Source organism: Salvelinus fontinalis, chromosome 16, assembly GCF_029448725.1.
Source record: "Salvelinus fontinalis isolate EN_2023a chromosome 16, ASM2944872v1, whole genome shotgun sequence".
Taxonomy (NCBI): domain Eukaryota; kingdom Metazoa; phylum Chordata; class Actinopteri; order Salmoniformes; family Salmonidae; genus Salvelinus; species Salvelinus fontinalis.
In genome coordinates this window covers 6,077,621-6,101,212 of record NC_074680.1, presented here as the reverse complement: position 1 = coordinate 6,101,212, position 23,592 = coordinate 6,077,621, and the positions used below count along the sequence as shown (strand labels likewise).

At 41.1% G+C, this 23,592-nt stretch overlaps 1 protein-coding gene across 1 annotated transcript; it reads right to left on the bottom strand.

The window, feature by feature from the left end:
- Positions 1 to 350: 350 nt before the first annotated feature.
- On the bottom strand, positions 351 to 8,899 carry si:ch211-266g18.9 (transforming growth factor-beta receptor-associated protein 1). Its single transcript, XM_055864221.1, has 12 exons — positions 8,791 to 8,899; positions 7,843 to 8,587; positions 7,227 to 7,421; positions 5,813 to 5,967; positions 4,906 to 4,988; positions 4,368 to 4,712; positions 4,204 to 4,261; positions 3,827 to 3,970; positions 3,532 to 3,672; positions 3,254 to 3,413; positions 2,555 to 2,976; positions 351 to 2,423 (listed from the first exon to the last, which is right to left on the bottom strand). The coding sequence occupies exons 2-12, from the start codon at positions 8,528 to 8,530 to the stop codon at positions 2,283 to 2,285; spliced, it is 2,532 nt and encodes an 843-aa protein (XP_055720196.1). The 5' UTR covers positions 8,531 to 8,587; positions 8,791 to 8,899; the 3' UTR covers positions 351 to 2,282.
- Between the last annotated feature and the right edge of the window lie 14,693 nt (positions 8,900 to 23,592).

Sequence of the window (23,592 nt, the reverse complement as noted above, 5' to 3'; positions counted from 1 at the left end):
GTGATATAGCGAAGCAGCTGAATGAGCTGGGTGTTGTAACGTTCCTGACCTGTTTTATGTTGCTTTTGTATGTGTATATGGTCAGGGCGTGAGTTTTGGGTGGGCAGTCTATGTTTTCTGTTTCTATGTTGGTTTTGGTTGCCTGGTATGGCTCTTAATTAGAGGCAGGTGTTTTGCGTTTTCCTCTAATTAAGAGTCATATTTAGGTAGGGTGTTCTCACTGTTTGTTTGTGGGTGATTGTCTCCTGTTTCGTATATGTATGTACCATACGGGACTGTTTGGTTGTTCGTTCGTTTTGATGTAGTCTGTTCCTGTCCGTGAGTTTTACGTTTTAGTTAAGTAAGTTCAGGTTTTCGTCTACTTCGTTTTCTTGTTTTGTAATTTTGTAAGTGTTTGTTTTCGTGTTGCCGTTGTTTCAAATAAAGAGATGGCTTATTTCCCAAATGCTGCGTATTGGTCCACTGATCCTTCTCTCCTCTCCTCGTCCGAGGAAGAGGAGAACGACAGCCCTTACAGGTGTGCAATTACACAAGTACTTTCCAAAAACGGACGACGCAAACAACTGGATTTGTTATCCCTTTCATGCCCTGCCTCCGGTCCACTTACCGATATCTGAACAAGAGAGCCTCATTATAATTGCAAAAATTTGAATTTAATCAGAAGCCACTGCCAGATTTCTAGATTGGGCTGCACTCGGAGTATTCTGCCTTGGCAAATCGTGCTGTGAAGACACTGATGCCCTTTGCAACCACGTACCTATGTGAGAGTGGCTTCTTGGCCCTCGCTAGCATGAAAACGAAATACAGACTGTGTGGAAAAGGATTTAAGACTGAGACTCTCCAATACAATCCAACATTGCAGAGTTATGTGCATCCTTTCAAGCACACCCTTCTCATTAACCTGGGGTGAGTTAATCACAATTTTTGATTATTAACAAATAAGGTTTTATATGTAAGATGGCTAACCAAAGAAAGAAAATGATTGACGATTATTATTTGTGCCCTGGTCTTTCAAGAGCTCTTTGTCACTTTCCACGAGCCGGGTTGTGACAAACACTCACACTCATTCTTAGGTTTAATAAATGTATCGTATAGTGTGTGTGTGGCAGGCTTACAATGATGGTGCTAGAGAGGGTACGCAGCTGGAGGTTGAATGTTTGAAGTGGTACGGGAATAGAAACATTTTGGGAACCACTGGTGTAGAGGAAGGGGAGGGGACAGGTTCAAGAAGGATTTTTAAGCCAATTGAGACATGAATTGTGTTTGTGTGCCATTTAGAGGGTGAATGGGCAAGACAAAAGATTGAAGTGCCTTTGAACAGGGTATGGTAGTAGATGCCTGGCGCACCGGTTTGAGTGTGTCAAGAACTGCAATGCTGCTTGGTTTTTCACGCTCAACAGTTTCCTGTGTGTATCAAGAATTGTCCACCACCCAAAGGACATCCAGCCAATTTACACAACTGTGGGAAGCATTGGAGTAAACATGGGCCAGCATCCCTGTGGAAGGCTTTCGACACCTAGTAGAGTCCATGCCCTGACGAATTGAGGCTGTTCTGAGGGCAGAAGGGAATGCAACTCAATATTAGGAGGTGTTCCTAATGTTTAGTATAACTCAGTGTATATGGACCAGTAAGATTGCGAATTCACCATAAAACTTGAAACTAATGATTGGGTAAGAAGCAGACACAGTGCCTAGTGGAAGTCGTCACACACCTTGCACAGCTGTCAAATGTTGCTGCCTTAAAGGGATAGTTCATCCTAATTGCAAAATGGCATATTAGTTTTCTTTCCATGTAAGCAGTCTATAGACAAGGTATGACAGCAATCCATGCTTTGGTTTTGTTTCCCTGGCCACTGTTTCAAATGCTAACTTTTTAACAGTTGTGGCACAAATTCAATGCAAATAATTGGATTTGGGGCGGCAGGTAGCCTAGTGGTCAGTGTTGGGCCAATAACTGAAAGGTTGCTGGATCGAATCCCCGAGGTGACAAGGTAAAAATCTGTCATTCTGCCCCTGAACAAGGTAGTTAACCCACTGTTCCCAGGTAGGCCGTCATTGTAAATAAGAATTTATTCTTAACTGACTTGCCTAGTTAAATAAAGGTTCAATAAAATAAACAACGGTACCTATAATTATTATCATTTTCGCGCATTTTTCCAAATCATCCTAAAGTATCTAAAAATGGATTGTGTAACTGAATGAAGCTACTTATAGAGGAAGTTTGACATAAAATGGGAAAATGCTAATATCGGTACCAATGACTTGCATTGGATTTGTGGACGCTACTCTGTGTAGCTTCCACAGTCAGTGTGTATCAGCTCACCCCTAAGACTACACACAAACTCTGGCTCTGTGAGATCCTTCTGGCAGGTATTGCACACCAGACCCTTATCCAATTTCAGCATTCTTGTTGAGGCTTGGGCCTGAGGGGACAATAGATGAATATTAATGCAATGCATAAAATGGAGTCGACTTCCACATTATGAATACCTGCACACTCCCATGATAAATAAAGCAAGTCCATCCCTGAGAAAATATTGAAGCATGTGCTCACCCAAGTGTACTTGTGTCTAAGGAGTTCGACCTGGGCCAGGCCCCTCTCTACCCCTGCCATTCGTCTTTGATGGAAAGTCCCTCGAAGGGACCCCAACAGGAACTGGGAGACCAGCTGAACAGACCAGGAATCCGGCAGAACCTGGAGGACTATTTCCAGGTCAAAAGCAGCAGCATTGGCATTCAACAGGTCCACAGCTGCACTCGCTAGCTCATTGGAGCCCAGGTAGATCTGGAGCAGGGTGAGGAAAAGGGTGTGTTCCAGTTCCCTTCCCTGCCATCCAGTAGCCCTCCTGCAGTAGGCCCCTGCAACCTGGAGGTCTCTCTCTTTGTGGACCAAGGTCTGTAGGGCCTGATAGTGGTCACCATCTCTCCCGAGCAGGATGGCCTGCTCTATGTGCAGGACTGTCGGCCGGATGGCCTCTGTAATATCAGTCATACTTATATTATTATAAGACAATAATCACATACACTATTCAATCTAACCTGGGAATCAGGTTTCTAGAGAGAAGACAAAACAAATATTGTTACTGTGGATGAATGAATATGATGTTTATGAAGAAACATCAATCCCAAGTAATATGGAGTTAGGTAAGTTACAACTCTATTTATCCTGTTAAGTAGTTTTGATTAAATAGTTACGCGAGTAAGGATTTCCTACATACATTGAGCATGATACCTTTTCATATGACTCACATACCATGTACTGTCATGGTGTCATAGAGGGAAGACTGCCACAGCAACTGTTGCAGTTTATCTCTGGTCATTCCTCCATCTGAATCCGTACCCTTTCCATTCTGCAAGGCTCTGAGTATCTGGGTGACATATGTGGTGGCCAAAAGTGTATGATGCTTCTCCTCCTGAGAAAGGATAAAAAGAGGGGGGGGGGGTACAAATACGTGCCTTTAATTAATTTCAAACAACAGTTTATTATGGGTAAAAGTGGTGTGGTGCTATTGATATACTGGTGGTACCAACCTCGCTTTTCAAATCATGGACCAAAAATTCCAGGAACAACATCAAAGCTAGAGAGTACTTCTTTAAAAAAGCGAGGACATCGTCCTGTGCAAATGTGTCTTGGTCTTCTGGATCTCTTTTTGTGAAAATCTGTATTCCAACCTTAAAAGTTACAGTAAAGAAATTACACTGAAATAGGTCAACATGAGGTATAGTTCCGATCAAATAATGTTATTTATTCTAATTATAATATTTGTATACTTTTTTATCATATAACTCTGCCCTCTACAGTTGAGCTATACGGATACTCAGATACCTCCTGGTTTCTTTGGAGAGCCCAGTCTGCAAACGTCCAAACAACATCTCTCTGTTTTAGTCGACTGAGAGTTCTCACAATGTGCTCATACACATTTGAACATGAGCTGTCTTCATATTGCCCATCGGTAATCTTCACCCAAGTCTGCAACATCATAAGGACTTTAAGTTCTACCGGGAGTCTACCAGGCCAAATAACATTTGTGATGACAGTACTTTTATACATCTTATTTTCAGTATGGTCTGAAATCCTAATGTAAGCAGAAACAACATTATATCATTGTTCACTGTCTTATAACACAAAGAATATGCTATTGATTAGACTGGTTGAAATAAATGCAAATCATCTATTTATTGAATGCTAAATTCAGAGATTACCTGGATTGCTTTGATATGGTGACCATGACTCTGGTAGAGTAATCCAAGTGTGAAAAATCTGAGATGACAGTATAATGAAATTCTAGCAGTATTATATTAAATGGAGCGTTGCAAGATTCAAATATGTTGTTCTCAGTTTATACTGAACAGCCACCCATTCTCACCTCTTGTGCCGCTCAAGGAGAGGCACACATTTGTCGATTGAGCAGGAATTGGGAGAGGACACAAGCGCGTCCAGGTCTTCTCTGTCACCTTGCTCTGTGTATATTCTCAGTTGTGCAGTATCGATATCCTCACTGCACTCAACTCCCTGCTTCGTCCCTCGAACCACCCTCAGGAAATCGCCCAGGAAGTCTAGATACGGTTGAAATGTGGTCCTGTCCTCTTGCCGTAGTGCCAAGAGCTCCTTTGCATTGTTCACTTTGACCAGCTGGGAATGAAAGGTCTCACAGAGTGGCTCCATCTCTGGATACAAGCTGATGATTTCTCTAGGGTCCAACTCACCTTTGCTGTCAAAAACAGGAATGAAGGATTGAAACGTTATTGAAACATACCTCAGACAGCAGAACTAAGAATTCAAACGGTTATAACAAAGCAATAAATAATGCTAGTGACATGATCTACTTTTACTATGATTGAAGGCAGTTTCTTTAAATTAGGGGTCCATACTGAAAATAAGATGTGGAAAAGGACTGTCCTCACATAAAAAGTTCTTTGGCCTCTGAAAAAGACTCCTGGTAGAATTTAGTGAATCCATCCATGCAAGTGAGGATCTTATGCAGCTCCTGTCAAATCAAATACAAACATTTGTAAAGTCGAATAATATCACTTATCTTCTAAGATCTGGTACATATTTTAAATACATTTCTTTTTCTCAAGTCACTGGGGCTGAACTTAATGTGTTTGCGGCTAAATCTTAAGATCAACACGCTAATGTATGTAGTACATGTAGTACCCACAAACCCAGATTTCAAAGCTTTCGAGACAGACAAAGTATAATGAAAAAGTCATGAACAGAAGGCATATTCATTCAAGAATCCTCAATTCAACCCTTGAGCATCTACCATGATTCCAACAAATCTCTGATACCATCTGTTGCCTTGGTGCTTGTTGCATTTCATCATACACCTCCATGTGCAGCTCAATAACTGATGGACATGATTACCCTGATGAAATATTACATTCTTATACCATGTCATGAGGGTATTCATATATTTAATGCTGTCTACACATCAGTTAGAAAGTTATAATATCGAATTAAGGTTCTGATGCAATTTTGAACTTGTAGTCCAGGGGATTAGGCTATTGTAGTATGTGAATGGTTGGATTAGTTTTTGTCTTTATTTTCTAGGATGGAAGAGTCAAGGAAGATGAGAGATGAATCAGCTGTTCAACTTTTCATAATCTGTGTTTTACCTTGTAAGAACCCTTGGGTACAAGAGCTTGCATTGTCTGGGTTCGACTTGCCTGCCTGGCCTGAGTCCTTTCATTTTCAAAGTCATAACCATGTTTGATTAATTACGTGAGAGTCGTAGTTCTTATTCTTGGAGTTCAGTTAGGCAATTTGATTCAGAGTCAAAGGGAGATCTTGGTTATTGTCAGTGATTACCTTGTAAGAAACCTGTGGAAGATGAGCTTGAACTCCACCAAGCAGTCCCAATGCTTCCTCCACTCTCTTATACCTTACCAGGGTTTGGATCTGCTCCTCAAATGGTACAGGGGACAAACCGAGGATCTCTCTCTCCATAAAAATGTACACACCCTCTAAAGAGAGGATAACATTGACATGTTCTGACAGAAACCCAAAACAGAGTATTTGAACCAGAGTGGAAGTCACAGCATGCAGAATGACCACAATTAAACATTGTCATGAGCACTGACTGACTGAATGAATGAATGAAATGAAATGAAAAAACATTTAAATGTGTTATTGGTTGGCAGCTTGATCGATTTGTTGGTCCATTTCTTGTAAATTACCGTAGAAAAGGGTACAGTATGTTACCCTACTGTATTTTTGCAGTATTCAATACTGTTACTGTGATCTTTTTTACTGTTGTTTTTATGGTAACTTACAGGCAACTGGCTGCCTGTAAGTTACAGTAAAACAAAAGTATAATGCATTACAGTGATCGTATTACGGTAATTGTAATGAATGAACGAATGGGTTAATTCATTAATTTAATTAATTGTGGGGAAATGGGGTTTGTATTTTACAGTATTTTACCGTGATTACATTGAATTGCTGCAAGCGGGTTGGCTGCTAGATAACGTGTTTACATATTACAGCATATCAATGAATGCCAGTTTGGAAGCCTTTGTTAAGGCCTCCAGAAGTGCAAGTGATATAAGACCACATTTTGGTATTTTATATCACTTGCAATTCAAGAGGCCTTAACAAAGGCTTCCAAATAGTGACAGGGCTAAACAGACCAAAGGACATGTAAAATACTCAACTATTAAAGGTTTTAAGACTTGCGTAAACTCCAATATGTCGCTTATATACATTTAATTTATAGGACACTACTACGACATTTCAGTTAAATTGGTACAGCACTCTTGGTACATCACAAGGCACACAAGGCATGCCTCAAAATATGTTAATGAGCCAGAAACAACAATACCATGCACCCACTAGTGGTCAAAAGGTTTTGGCGCTCCAAAATACTGTACGGTACTTTTTTCTGTGGGGTGGAAGTTACAAGTCATTGGAAATACAGCAACAGATAACATATTTCTTACATTAAAGAATGTACTTTGATTTTGTCAACCATATGCTCTTTGAGCGCCGTTATATTTTGAAAATTCACAAATACAGTAAGTGAACTGCTACGGTATTTTACATAGCATATTTTACGGTAAAGTCCAAAATACATAAAATACTACGAGAATGTCCAAAATACGTAAAATACTTCCCAGCCGTTGAATATTTTCACGCAATGCAATGTTTTTTTTTACGGTAATCTACCGTATTCAGTTTATACAATGATTTAGATTGATAATAACAGGATGGTTTTACAGTGCACCTGTTGTAGAGAGTAGGCCTCTGGCCCTAAGCAGAGGCACAGTCTGTTTGAGATGCTGATCCACCATACTGTAGACATAGAGAGCCTGAGGCTGCAGGGCCAGGATGTAGGGGTAACACACCACCGCTGCCAACAGCTCCTCAGACCACTGCACTGGAGGCCGCTGGCATATGCCATTCTTCATGACAAACATGCCTGTGGCAAACAAATAATAGTACATGTATACAACAAATATCCTATAGATACGTAAACTGTACCAACCAACACGTTATTTTAAATAACACATATTAGCCACTCATTTTGTAGTTTATAATGATATCTTACAGTAAATGTGTAAAAACAGGAAATCTATACTTTTCCCAGCAGTAGATTTGTATCCTCCTTCTATCCACTCCCGTCATGAACGGCGATATAAACATGACCAATTATTTATTATAAGCTACTAGTGTGTAGTTGTTTATGTTATGTACAGACACGGTGCTTGACTATAAAATCAGACAAAGTAGCTGTCTATAAGGTGTCTGCGTCTGACGTGTTTGTCCGCAGGCATTCTTTTGAAGGGCACAGAGCATGTGCTGCGTGCGAGTGTAATTGTTTTCATGACAGTAGCTCTTACCCAAGGAGCCGGGCCCATTTAAAAGGAATTCCCCTTTTCCTGCGGTGCTCACAATTATATTCTGCCTGCTCAGGTTGTGAGGGAAGAGATCAACGGTGCTTCCACTCTTGTGGTCGTGGAGGAAATACCTGTCCCTGGTGGCCACACACAAAGTGTTATCATCCACAGCTAAGGCCACAGGGTCCTGGGGTAGAGACACCTCTTTAACACAATCCCATCTCTCCACCCCCACAACATGGATCCGGACCACTCTGCTCCTGCTAGAGGCTGTCACCAGCTCCACACACACAGACTGCGGTGAGATTGACCGTGCCGATTCACACACGTCAAAGAAAGACACGTGTTGGATCCGCTTCAGGAAAGGGAGGGGTTCTAGGGAGAACATGTTGAGGGCGCTGACAGAACGATCCCACAGAACCAGAAGGTGATTGAGAACCGGTATCACCCTTAATTGGGTGACTGGGCTGCTTGAGCCGAGCAGTTTCACCCTCCCCTCCCGAGGACTTTGACTGGAGTACTTTGAGTCACTGGTGCTGGGTAGGATAAGGTGTTGGACCAATGAGTCTTTGGTTCCGATGTATATATTTCTGTCATAGCACTCCAGGCTATGGATGCAAAATTTGTCTTTTCCTTTAGGGTTGGGAAGTTTCTCATAGACTTGCACTTGCGTGAAGGCTTTCAAACTCATTGCTACTGTATTTGTTGGTGTTTGCTGATGCTGTTCTCGATATTAGATTTGAATACCCTGGACAAAAAAATAAAGCAAATAATGTTCAATCAATGATCTTCAACTGAACCCCCAAAAAGTTTAAAATGGAAATGTATTTCACCAATGTTGTCACAATGTTGTCACACAGACAATAATGCAAATCTATCATCAACTGAAAAAGTATATTCACAGGGTTTAGATGAATATCTATTCATTTTATTCTAATAAATTGTCCTTACCTCGATCTTGTGTTGTTCGAAATCCCTTCTCATCTGAAGTGTAGTTTGACCTCATCATGTGACTCCCATCCTGAGAGGAAGTCCGTGTCAGCATTTTACACCACTTATTCTCAGCCTAGGAGTACAATTGCACAATGCCACCACAAGTTAAACCATAAAACAGTTTTACAAGGATGAAAACGATCAGTGTGTTGAGGAATTATATTTTGACGTGCCACAAAACTTAAAATGAATTGTAGTGTTTGGTTTGTGGTCAGTGGACAATGTGTCAGGAAACAGTAGGTGAACAATGCAGTATAAACTGGGGTATGTTTAGAAAGGTGCAACATTCAGAATGTTATAGAAATGTAACAGGCCTTTCTGTAATATGGGGAAGAAAGTGCTCTTCCAAGATGTCATGTTTATTTGAAAAGGGTTTCAGCCTTTTAAATAAGCCAGAGAGGACTTACAACTTTTCTATGTACAGTATATACTGTGTCTATTTTACAGCAAGTTTAGTGCACTGTGTGTGTGACCTGACATAATTGGTTACATCCTCTGGATGGCATCATTGCTACAAGTTTCTTACCAGAAACAGCCCTCAACATCTTCAGTACAAGAGACAAAAGACATGATCTCATACAACGTTTTATCAAATTAAAGCAAAGCAGTGTCATTCATTTAACACAACAGATACATTCCATTTTTAGGCATTCATAAAGGAGGGTCACATTTTTTTAGTTGAACAAAAGATTGTCACCGAACTTGAACTACTACAAAACAACTACTACATTGATGTGAATAATGATGAACACATATAACATGCAAACAGGACAGACTAATGTGCAGACAAATTCATTGGGGTCAACTACACCCCTTTGTCATTTAGATTATCCCAAGTTAAATGATTCTGTGAATTATACATTTAACTTAGCAAACAATACTATTACTTCTCTTGAAAAGGGAAGCTACAGGTGGACATCATAGGCTCCTGTCCGCACAATCATCACACTAGTAATGAAACAACAACAACAGTAAAACAATAAAAGGTAAAAATCGTGACCATCGTTCTGTCACTTCTTGTTGGGTAGGGATTTGTTGTGGTGTTTCAGAATATGTTGTAGTAGTACTATTTCGAGTGCGGTGTGACCAATTGCTGGATTGTTACAAGGTCATAAGGTTGTGTCCTCACCGGTGGTTCTCTCTGCCGCAGTCGGTGCACTGGATGTCGTCGTGCTGTGGTGAGGAAGCCACGGCCCACTAGAGACACGGAGCACTGCATGCAGGTGAAAGACTCGCTGTGCCACTGGTGCTCCTCAAAGGAGATGTACTTGGTTCTTGCCAGAAATGCCACACAGATTCAGACACAGATATGCACACATATAAACACACCTAGTGTATCAGCACAGCACACTCTGCAGAATAATGCACGCATAGACACACACACACACTTACAAGTACACACATATGATGTTACAAACACAAACACCAAGAGACAACGTGTGATTTGCATGGCATAAATAGAGAATATTAATGGAAAATCTTAGCCTGAAGGGTGAGAAAATGACAATGACAATATTCGTGGGGTGACTCACCGTTGATGGGTTTGGTGCAGCCCACACACTTCTTGGCATAGAGGTTGCTAAAGCAGTCCAGACATTAGGGGTATTTCTCTCTGGAGGTGAGACGCTGTCCTGAGCTGCTTCTTACAGCTGATGCGCAAGAAACACTCACGGTGCCAGGGTTTGTTATTGTAAGTCACCCCACCAGTCGTAATGGCCTTAAGGCAGTATTTCTCAAACTAGGGGTTGCGACCTCATGTGGTGTCGCCTGATTTGAAATGGGGTCGCGAGAGAAACTCAGAAAAAACGATTGCCCTTTGGTCATAGAACCGGGGTTATGTCAGGAGCGGTTGTAATAAACAGAACGGTTTCTGTTTTATTCCTACAAATGTAGCTTTATCTTTGGAACATTTTAAGCTAGAAAATATTATGACCCCATCACTGAAAGATGAGCCTCAGGAACATCGTGCAAGAACTCATTAGAACAGAGCGGACAAGACCAGTCACCAAATCAGACTGGGGGGGGGGGAAAGAACATCAATGATGACGTTCTTTTCTACACTGAAAATCCCACAAACTTTTTGCATGATGATCTTCTGATCATCTTCTGATGCTCTTCTGAACTTCCCAATACATTTCAGTCACTTCAAACCATACTACCTTCAAATTGAAATACTGTCAAAAGTACTGTCAGACTGATTTGTAATGGACTGTCATAACATTGAAAATGTGAACAGTGGCCGTTGATTACATCAGTTCTTTTGCAAGGTGGGGTTGAACAAAAAAAAGTAATATCCAAAATGGGGTCACGGAACAAAAAGTCCCTGCCTTAAGGACACACACACACGCACGCACGCACGCACGCACGCACGCACGCACGCACGCACGCACGCACGCACGCACGCACGCACACACACACACACACACACACACACACACACACACACACACACACACACACACACACACACACACACACACACACACACACACACACACACAGAGAAAAACACACGTTCTTTTCATTACATCGACTGACCAGGTGAAAGCTATGATCCCTTATTGATTTCACCTGTTAAATCCACTTCAATCAGTGTAGATAAAGTGGAGGAGACCGGTTCAAGAAGATTTTTATGCCTTGAGATACTTGAGACATGGATTGTGTGTGTGTGCCATTCAGAGGGTGAAAGGGCAAGACAAAATATATAAAAAGGGGTGCAACTCAATATTAGGAAAGTGTTCCTAATGTTTTTTATAACTCAGCGTATAAGAAACATACAATGACTTATTTTTCGAGCATGCTGCTTATACAGTATGTAGGGTATCCAGATCCTATAATATTATGTCACAGTGTAAATAAAAACTTTTATCAGAACCCTTGTTATTTAATATAAAGTCCAAACCATGAGACTGTACAACTGTAAACATGCTGGGTTAAAAACAATCCAGCGCTGCATAAATGGTGGACAAAACGCCAGTTGGGTCACTTAGTTAGAGGTGTAGCTTTCAGATAGTTCTTTTTGGCCAGCCATGAGAGTAAATGTAATTCCAGTTAATACATTTATTGTAAAATGTGTAAAAATATTAAAGAAACATTTCGTTTCTCAAACTAACAGTACTGTTTACTAACAGTAAACAAACTTAACAGGAATGTAATTTCTCTCACGGGTGGCCAAAAATAACTATCTGAAAGCCATGTCCTTAATAAGCCATGCCTCCTGAATAATAACGAATGGATTACATTAAAAAAGACCTAGCTGCTAGGTCAACCCAGCATAAAAATGAATGAAAACCCAACTGATGGTTAAATTAAGTTATTTTCCGGATGTGTAGCCATTTGAGGGCATGGCTTTGTGATAGATATTTTTGTCCACCCGTGAGAGTAAATGTTATTCCTGTCAATCATGTTAAGTTTGTACACTGCAATTTAAATTTCTCCTTCAATATTTCAGTTTCAGTACATGTTATGACAATAGAACAGAACATGAACCAGAATGACATTTACTCTCAAGGGCGGCCAAAAACAACTATTTGAAAGCCACACCCCATACTAAGCTACGCCTCCAGTCTTTTGATCTGGCCCGGTGGGTCATAGTGCAATAACCCATCATCAACCTAAATAAGTGACCCAACTGATTGGGTCAAAATAACCCAACTGTAAAGTTCTTAGGTAAAATTACTTTAAAGTACTACTTAAGTAGTTTTTGGAGGTATCTGTACTTTACTTTTTACTTTTACTTCACTACATTCCTAAAGAAAAAAAGGGTTCCAAATAGGTTATTTGCGGAGGGATAGGATTCAACCAAGAACCGTTTTGATCAGAATAACCCTTTTTGGAAGACAAGGCAAAGGGTTCTACCTAGAACCTTTAACATCCTAAGAACAGTTTTTTTAAGAAAGGGTTCTTTGATGATTCTTTGGAAAGCAAGAAAGTTTATTTGGAAGTCAAGAAGGGTTCTACATAGAACCATATATAATATTTCCCAGCATGCTCTATTGCAGGGAGATTTTCAGAATTGTTTGTTTTACTGTAACATCTGTGTTTTTGCGTATACATTAATTGGTTGATTAATTTTATGCTACACAAAGATAAATAACATACCGTTTTCTAAACCCAACCTATCAGTAATTGGATTAATTGCACCTGTTTATTGCACCCAGTTTAGATGATTGAGGTAGTCTCAGTATTCAATCTTGCCTACCCTGGCAGTCATTTTTAATCCAGGTTGCAGGTGAGTAACAACTCCTCTTGTTGGATATCCTAACACTGGCTGGATTCCAATAGGAATTAAACACCACTTTGCAAGCCAGTATAATTTGACTTGCAGGCCTGATGTGGCTTGTAACCAGGAGATTCCCAACACCCCATGTTAGGGTATAACTAGGCCCTCAAAGAAAGGCCTTATGATATACACTACCGGTCAAAATTTTAGGACACCTACTCATTCATGGGTATTTCTTTATTTTCTACATTGTAGAATAATAGTGAAGACTTCAAAACTATGAAATAACACATATGGAATCATGTAGTAACAAAAAATGTGTGAAACAAATCAAAATATACTTTATATTTGAGATTCTTCAAATAGCCACCCTTTGCCTTGATGAGAGCTTTGCACACTGTTGGCATTCTCTCAACCAGCTTCATGAGGTAGTCACCCAGAATGCATTTAAAATATCTTGCTCACATCGGCCAAGGAGAGCGTGAACACAGTCATCCGGAACAGCTGGTGCTCTCATGCATGCTTCAGTGTTGCTTGCCTCAAAGCGAGCATAAAAGGCATTTAGCTCGTCTGGTAGGTTCGCGTCACTGGGCTGCTCACGGCTGGGTTTCCCTTTGTAGTCCGTAATTGTTTTCAAGCCCTGCCACATCCGACCAGCGTCAGAGCCGAAGTAGTAGGATTCAATCTTAGTCCTGTATTGAAGCATTGCTTCTTTGATGGTTCGAATGAGGTTATAGAGGACCTTCTTATTCACGTCTGGATTAGTGTCCCACTCCTTGAAAGCGGCAGCTCTAGCCTTTAGCTGGGTACGGATGTTGCCTGTAGTCCATGGCTTTGGGTTAGGAAATGTACGTACGGTCACTGTGGGGACGACGTCGTTGATGCATTTATTGATGAAGCCGGTAATGGAGGTGGTATACTCCTCAATGCCATTGGATGAATCCCGGAACATATTCCTGTCTGTGCTAGCAAAACAGTCCTGTAGCGTAGCATCCGTGTCATCTGACCACTTCTGTATTGAGCGAGTCACTGGTACATCCTGCTTTTAGTTTTTGCTTGTAAGCAGGAATCAGGAGGATATAATTATGGTCAGATTTGCAAATGGAGGGTGAGGAAGAGCTTTGCAAGCATCTCTGTGTGTGGAGTAAAGGTGGTCTAGAGTTTTTTTTCCTCTGATTACACATGTGACATGCTGGTAGAAATTAGGTAAAACAGATTTAAGTTTGCCTACATTAAAGTCCCCGGCCACTAGGATGAGCATTTTCTTGTTTGATTATGCCCTTATGTAGCTCGCTGAGTACGGTCGTAGTGCCAGCTTGAGTTTGTGGTGGTAAATAGACAGCTACTAATAATATAGATATGAACTCTCTTGGTCGATAGTTTAGTCTACAGCTTTTCATGAGATATTTTACGTTCACTATGTTACGTTTAGTCTATGAGACAAGGCTGAAGGAATCGTTCATAGAGGGTTCTCTGCAATGGGTTCTACCTAGCACCAAAAAGGGTTCTCTATGGGGCAAATCGAAGAAGCCTATATGGTTCTTCTCAGCACCTTTTTTTCAAAGAGTGTAGTTCTTCAATTACAGTATATACACAGGAAGGTCAGTGGCTGAGATGATGCTGAAAGGAATGCATCTTATGTTATGGGCTTTTCCTCTGCTGTCTACTCCACAATTCTCACTAATGTACATAATTAGGCTGTAGCATCACTAGTTGGTCGATGTTTAGTGGGAGGCCGACACTATTACCTTGAGTAAAGGGGACTGTTGAAGAATCTTTGTCAGATAGCAGAGGTTTAATTAGTCTTGGCCTGTAATATTCATGTGAACCTTATCAGCTTAATATAATGTTAGCTAACTTCACAAGTTTGAGGACGCAACTATTAATTATGCTCAGATGGACTCAAAGTCACAAATGCTGCAAAAGTTGAGACTGTAGATCCAACTACACTTGAACTATTCACACACTTCTAAAATGTGTTGCTTTCATTGGCATGTCTTTCTGCAATGTAATGTACAAAGACAGAGTAGATGTGGCCTATATTTATGAGCGAACAAAAGGGCACAGATCTCATGCTGTGGACTGGCTTAATCTGACAGTGGTCGTGAATTAGCACTTCTGTGTTAACACTACTAAACAGACATTAACACATTGAGGTTTGCTAGTTGAGCACTATCTGTCAGACAACAACGCGGCTGCATTGGCTTGCAAAGTGATGTGAAATTTCTATTGAAATCTGAGTGGAAAAACTGTTACTGAGTGGAAAAACCCTCTCAGTAACGGGTGCAATAAATGTATGTTATTTACAGACATCCAAAAATTGGAACTGTTAATTTAAAAGGACTACGAGGGTACAGACATTTGACTGATGAGACTGCCTGGAACATCTAAACCGAAACAACCATCTCAGTAATGGGTGCAATAAATCCAACTACAAACAGATTGGATTCGTTTAGAAAAATATGTTATCTATGGCTGCATTAGACCTTGAACAACGAGGCTTCAAGAAAGTGTGATTATTTTACTTTGTTGGGTACATTGAGGTGGTGACTTGTTGGGGAGGTGGAGTGATGTTTCCCTTTGAGGCACAAAGCTTCCCTGCAATGAGCCTTAAAGTTGCCTGGAATGGTGATGACAGGATAAGTGGATACATTGGGTCGAGATGGGGCTTGCTCTAGTGGTTAACGAGAGGCCTCACACAAACCTGTTCCTCAGAGCCGAGCGATACACTTTTTCCCCCATGGAGAGCCAAGGTCCAGGCTCTCAGCCAAGTACTCGGCCTAAACAGGATAGCCTCAAAGGGAGTGGGCAGGGGACAAGTAGGAACAATCGCAAACTCTGTGATCTAGCAAAACCTTACACCTCTTCAGGGCTAATCTGTGAGTGCCTGTGAAATTGGTTCCCACCCACTCTTGCCAAGTGAGTCATCGTAAGACAAGACCTGTTAGCGAGCCAGACATATGATCCCTTCTTCTAAGGAGGAGTTAAAAGCTATAACACGTTGAATAGAGTAAACATCTACTGTCTAGAAGTATTTTGACAATGAGAGTAGGGTAACAAAGGTGGCAGACATACAGTAATCATGCAGCATGCATCTGACAGGGTTGCAGGTATAGCATGTCATCAATCAACTATTTCTTGATTGATGAAGATAAAATCGACACACTGTTCAACCAGAGTCAAGGAAAATGGCTGAGAATAGAAGGATCCTCAAAGTTCTACAGTTGCACCATCGAGAGCATCTTGACTGGTTGCATCGTCGCTTGGTATGTCGAATGCAAAGCGCTACAGGAGGTGGTGCGTACAGCCCAGTACATCACTAGGGAAAAGCTCCCTGCCATCCAGGACCTCTATATCAGGCGATGTCAGAGGAAGGCACGAAAAATTGCAAAATAGTCCAGCCACCCAAGCCATAGACTGTTCACTCTGCTACCTTCCGGCAAACGGTACCAGATAAACAGGTTCTGAGACAGCTTCTACCCCCAAGCCATAAGACTGCTAAATAGCCAGACTGCTAAATAGTCAAACTATCATGACTGACTATCTTGCACCGACCCTACGCACACTCACTAGACTTAATTTGCCTTCAGAAAGTATTCACACCCCTTGACTTTTACAAAATGTTTTTTTTTGTTACAGCTGTTAGAGTTTAAAATTGATTAAATTAAAAAAAAAAATTAACTGGCCTAAACACAATAATGTCAAAGTGGAATATTTTATATATATATATATATATTTTTTTTTTTACAAATTAATAAAGAATGAAATGCTGAAATGTCTTGAGGCAAGCCTAAATAAGTTCAGTAGTAAAAATGTGAACACTATTATTGCACACATGCAACTTATTATGCAAATAAATTCATTAAAATCCTAATGTGATTTTCTGGATTTTTTTTCTCATTTTGTCTGTCATAGTTGAAGTGTACCTATGATGAAAATTACAGGCCTCTCTCATCTTTTTAAGTGGGAGAACTTGCACAATTGGTGGCTGACTAAATACTTTTTTGCCCCACTGTACATATAATTGTAAGGTCCCTCAGTAAGGCAGTGAATTTCAAACACAGAGTCAATCACACAGACCAGGGAGGTTTTCCAATGCCTCACAAAGGGCACCTATTGGTAGACGGGTAAATATAAAATGAATCCGACATTGAATATCCCTTTGAGCATGGTGAAGTTATTACACTTTGGATGGTGTATCAACACACCCAGTTACTACAAAGATACTGGCATCCTACTTGACTCAGTTGCCGGAGAGGAAGGAAAACGCTCAGGGATTTCACCAATTGCTGTGGTAGGAGAAAACTGACATTGTAATTACTCCATGATAGTAACCTAATTGACAGAGTGAAAAGAAGGAAGCCTGTACAGAATAAAAATGTTCCAAAACATGCACCCTGTTTGCAACAAGGCACTAAAATAATACTGCAAAAACGTAACTTTTTGTCCTGAATTCAAAGCGTTATGTTTAGGGCAAATCCAATACAACATATTAATGAGTACCACTCTCCATATTTTCAAGCATAGTGGTGGCTGCATCATATTATGTGCATGCTTGCAATCGTTATGAACTGGGACATTTTTAAGGATAAAAAAGTAACAGAACGGAGCTGAAAATGGTGGTCTAGCAATGATCATAAAATGGCGCCGGAAGAAATGGCAGCATTTTTACGGGCGCCCAACCAACTGTGCTATTAGGTGTTTTTTTAGCGTTATTTGTAACTTATTTTGTTTCTGCAACCGTATCTTACGGCAAAAAAGAGCATCTGGATATCAGGACAGCAATCAATCCCCTCGGATTACACAAAGATTTTTTCTTCAACAGGCAGGACGCACAGGACATTCTCCGAACACCCGACAGGGCCAACATCCCAGTTATTGGCAAGAGGAAGAGACGCAGGTACAGAGGACACAGAGCGGGGTCCCTCGTAAAGATCTGCAGAAGGCGAGTGGGAAAGCTGCCATTACCGCCAATATTACTCACCAACATGCAATCATTGGACAATAAACTAGACGAGATATGATCACACATATCCTACCAACGGGACATCAAAAACTGTAATAGCTTAAGATTCACAAAATCGTGGCTGAATGATGGCATGGATATTCAGCTAGCGGGACACTATTTGCCTAGAGCGTTTTCAACTATACTTTTCATGGCTGTTTATTTACCACAACAGACGGATGCTGGCACTAAGACCACACTCAGTCAGCTGTATAAGGAAATAAGCAAACAGGAAACTGCTCACCCAGAGGCGGCTCTGCTAGCGGCCGGAGACTTTAATGCAGGGAAACTTAAATCAGTTCTACCTAATTTCCATCAACATGTTAAAGTGCAAGCAGAGAGGAAAAAAATTCTACATCACCTGTACTCCACACACAGAACGCGTACAAAGCTCTCCCTCGCCCTCCATTTGGTAAATCCGACCACAATTCTATCCTCCTGATTCCTGTTTACAAGCAAAAGTTAAAGCAGGAAGTATCAGTGACTCGGTCTATAGAAAAGTGGTCAGATGAAGCAGATGCTAAACTACAGGACTGTTTTGCTATCACAGACTGGAATATGTTCCGGGATTCTTCCGATGGCATTGAGGAGTACACCACATCAGTCACTGGCTTTATCAATAAGTGCATTGAGGACGTCGTCCCCACAGTGACTGTACGTACATACCCCAACCAGAAGCCATGGATTACAGGCAACATTCGCACTGAGCTAGAGACTTAACCCGGAAGCTTATAAAAAATCCTGCTTTGCCCTCCGACGAACCATCAGACAGGCAAAGCGTCAATACAGGGCTAATATTGAATCGTACTACACCGGCTCCAATGCTCGTCTTATGTGGCAGGGCTTGCAAACTTTTACAGACTACAAAGGGAAGCACAGCCGCAAGCTGCCCAGAAACACGAGCCTACCAGACGAGCTAAATCACTTCGAGGCAAGCAACACTGAGGCATGCATGAGAGCATCAGTTGTTTCGGACGACTGTGTGATCACGCTCTCCGTAGCCGACGTGAGTAAGACTTTTAAGCAGGTCAACATTCACAAGACTGCGGGGCCAGACAGATTACCAGGACGTGTGCTCCGGGTATGTGCTGACCAACTGGCAGGTGTCTTCACTGACATTTTCAACATGTCCCAGATTGAGTCTGTAATACCAACATGTTTCAAGCAGACCACCATAGTCCCTGTGCCCAAGAACACGGAGGCAACCTGCCTAAATGACTACAGACCCGTAGCACTCATGTTCTACAGCTGCACCATCGAGAGCATCCTGACTGGTTGGATCACTGCCTGGTACGGCAATTGCTCGGCCTCCGACCGCAAGGCACTACAGAGGATAGTGCGTATGGCACAGTACATCACTGGGGCTAAGCTGCCTGCCATCCAGGACCTCTATACCAGGCAGTGTCAGAGGAAGGCCCTAAAAACTGTCAAAGACCCCAGCCACCCCAGTCATAGACTGTTCTCTCTACTACCACTATGGCAAGTGGTACCAGAGTGCCAAGTCTAGGACAAAAAGGCTTCTCAACAGTTTTTAACCCCAAGCCATAAGACTCCTGAACAGGTGAACAAATGGCTAGCCGGACTATTTGCATTGTGCCCCCCAACCCCTCTTTTACGCTGCTGCTACTCTCTGTTTATCATATATGCATAGTCACTTCAACTATACATTCATGTACATACTACCTCAATTGGCCCGACCAACCAGTGCCCCTGCACATTGGCTAACCGGGCTATCTGTATTGTGTCCCGCCACCCACCACCCGCCAACCCCTCTTCTACGCTACTGCTACCCTCTGTTTATCATATATGCATAGTTACTTTAACCATATCTACATGTACATACTACCTCAATCAGCCTGACTAACCGGTGCCTGTATATAGCCTCGCTACTGTTATGGCCTCGCTACTGTATGTACTGTTATTTTTCACCGTCTTTTTACTGTTGTTTTTATTTGTTTACTTACCTATTGTTCACCTAATACCTTTTTTGCACTGTTGGTTAGAGCCTGTAAGTAAGCATTTCACTGTAAGTTCTACACCTGTTGTATTTGGCGCACGTGACAAATAATCTTTGATTTGATTTCATCACCAACCAACTCGACAGAGCTTGAAGAATTCTGAAAAGAATAATGGACAAAGGTTGCACAATCCAGGTGTGGAAACCTCTTAGAGACTCACCCAGAAAGACTCACAGCTGTAATTGCTGCCAAATGTGCTCCTACAAAGTATTGACTTCGGGGTGTGAATAATTATGTCAATGCATTTGCTAAAAATTCTGAAAACATTTTTCAATTTGTAGTATAGTGTGTAGATGGGTGAGTGAAAAAAAATATTTAATCAATTTTATATTCAGGCTGTAACACAACAAAATGTGGAATAAATCAAGGGGTATGAAAACTTCAATCACACACACTACATTGACACTCCCACACAAAACCCACAAAAATTAACTTCATACACACACACACGCATACCGCCACACACAAAACACACCACAGGGGGTTGCTGGCGCCTTAATTGGGAAGGACGGGCTCGTAGTAATGACTAGAGCAGAATAAGTGGAATGGTACCAAATACATCAAAAACATGGTTTCCATGTGTTTAATGCCATTCCGTTTTCTCCGTTCCATCCATTGTTAGGAGCCGTCCTCCCCTCAACAGCCTCCACACACACACACACACACACACACACACACACACCCACACACACACACACACACACACACACACACACACACACACACACACACACACACACACACACACACAATTGTATTCATAATTTGCTGCTGCTTCTCTGTTCTTTATTTGACTGTTATTATCTATCCTAATGCCTAGACACTTTACCCTACCTCAAATACCTCTGCACATGTATCTAGTATTGGCACTCCCTGCATATAGCTCCATTCTTGTGTATTTTATGTTATTATTATTAAACTCTGCTTTGTTGGGAAGGGCTCGTAAGCAAGCATTTCACAGTAAAGTCTACACAAGTTGTATTCGGAGCATGTGACGAATACAATTTAATTTGATTTTTTTTTTACAATTCTGTGTTGAATTGAAACAATAGCTGTTGACGACTTCGCAAATGGTATTTAGGCCTAAATGGCATCATTGATTACATATGACTGATAAAGTATGGTCTTATTTAATTTGTTCTGTGAAATGACTTCCATAGCCACAGTGGATCTATTACATTTTTAAGTGGAGATCACTCAACAATCATTCTCACAATTGATAATAGTCAATGACAAATATCATGGCTGGGCTTGGTTAAAACCCTGGATGGGAGACCAGAGGTTAGCTGTAGATAAATCAGTTCTCCAACAGGAGCTGCTGCCCAGCCATTTTTCTTTCTGATAGTGGATATAATGTTGAAGATCTGATGTTGTTTTAAAGGGTACAAATTCAACATATTTTATACGAGAGTTGTTGATGCTGAAATTTGGTTGCCATGATGACATAACCCTGTGGTTGAAATGTTTACCTATTGTCCACGTAGATTCCATGCCACATTACCTTGACAAATTACATTGAATCAACGTTGATTCAATCAGTTTGTGACCAGTGGGGGTGATTCTCTTAATAAAAAACGTGTTCTGCAGGCCTTTTATTTTGAAAGACAGAGTGGTATAAGGATCTCTACAAATCGGTGTCCCACCTGTTTTGTTCAACAACTTGTTGCATTAGATAGCAAACGTGTCCACTCTGGTCTTGGCACGTTTACTCTAGCCAGCTCAACAGCTTGCTGATAAGCCTACAGTGTGGGTAGTTTACCTACATTATGAGATCATTATGGATAAGAGCGATATTATTTTTATTTGTCGAACAGCAGCCAAGCATCAATCATCATGTCACCAGAATAAGACCCTCGATATTTATTGGAAAGGAGCATCAAGCTTATCACTGTGCACTTTCACCACCATGTGAAGTTCATCATAATTTATTTAATCTGTAGCCTAATAAACTGCATGGTTTCCTGAGTCATAGTGGGATGACCGCTCAACATACATCGCATGACATTCCATAGGCCCACCCACTTGGGAGCCATGCCCACCCACTGGGGAGCCAGGCCCAGCCAATAAGAATGCATTTTTCCCTACAAAAGGGCTTTACAGACAGAAATACTCCTCAGTTTCATTAGCTGTCTGTCTGGGTGTCTGGTCTCAGATGATCCCACAGGTGAAGAAGCCAGATGTGGAGGTCCTGGGCTGGGGTGGCTACACGTGGTCTGCGGCTGTGAGGCCGGTTGGACGTACTACCAAATTCTCTAAAATGACATTGGAGACGGCTTACGATAGAGAAATTAATATTAAATTATCTGACGACAACAGCTCTGGTGGACATTCCTGCAGTCAGCATGCCAACTGCACGCTACCTCAAAACTTGAGACATATGTAGCATTGTGTATTGTGACAAAACTGCCCATTTTAGAGTGGCCTTTTATTGTCCTCGGCACAAGGTGCACCTGTGTATTGATCAATCTGTTTAATCAGCTTCTTGATATGCCACACCTGTCAGATGGATAATTTCTTGGCAAAGGAGAAATGCTCACCAAAAGGGACGTAAACAAATTTGTGCAAAGAATTTGAGACATATAAGCTTTTTGTGTGTATGGAACATTTCTGGGAACTGTTAGGGATCGGGGTCCCGCTAGCGAGACAACTTCCGAGGAAACTGGAGGGAGCGCAATTCAAATAAATTCTAATATTTATATTCGATTTTAAACATTTAGGTAAATATAAGTGTCTTATATCGGCTGAAAGCCTAAACTTTGTTCCAACAAGTCAAAATACATTTCTATTTAGTCCTCAGATACCCTAAAATTTAATCAAACTACATTATTTATTTCGGAAAGAAGTATGTTCAATAGGAACCGATTTTAGCAGGTGCATAATTTCTTCGCACCCCGACACGGATTTCCAAGACTGTGTCCTTCTACAATAACTATTTCTTATTTGTTTTTGAAAATACAAGCCTGAAACCTTGAACATAGACTGCTGACACCCTGTGGAAGCCATAGGAATTGCATCCAGGGAGCTATTTTATAATATGACCTTTCCCTTGCACTTCTAAGAGGATGGTCTCTCAAAAAAAAAAAAAAAAAAACATTTCCGGGTTAGTTTTTCTTTGGATTTTCTCCTACCATATCTATTGTGTTATATTCTCCTACATTATTTTAACATTTCTACAAACTTCAAAGTGGTTTCTTTCCAATGGTACCAATTATATGTATATCCTGGCTTCAGGGCCTGAGCAACAGGCAGTTTACTTTGGGCACATCATTTAGGTGGAAATGGAGAAAAAAGTGGCCTAGCTCCATTTTACATGTTGCGTTTATTTTTGTTCAATGTATATATAAACAATATTGGTTAGTCTGTAAGAAATTGTAACCTCCATTTGTATGCGGACGATACTGTTGTGTATTCTGTTGCCTAAGGTGACCAGATTTCTGAAATTAAACCCGGGGACATTTCCAGTTCGGCGGTCAATATATCATTAAAATATCCAATGTTATTATCTATGAAACAAA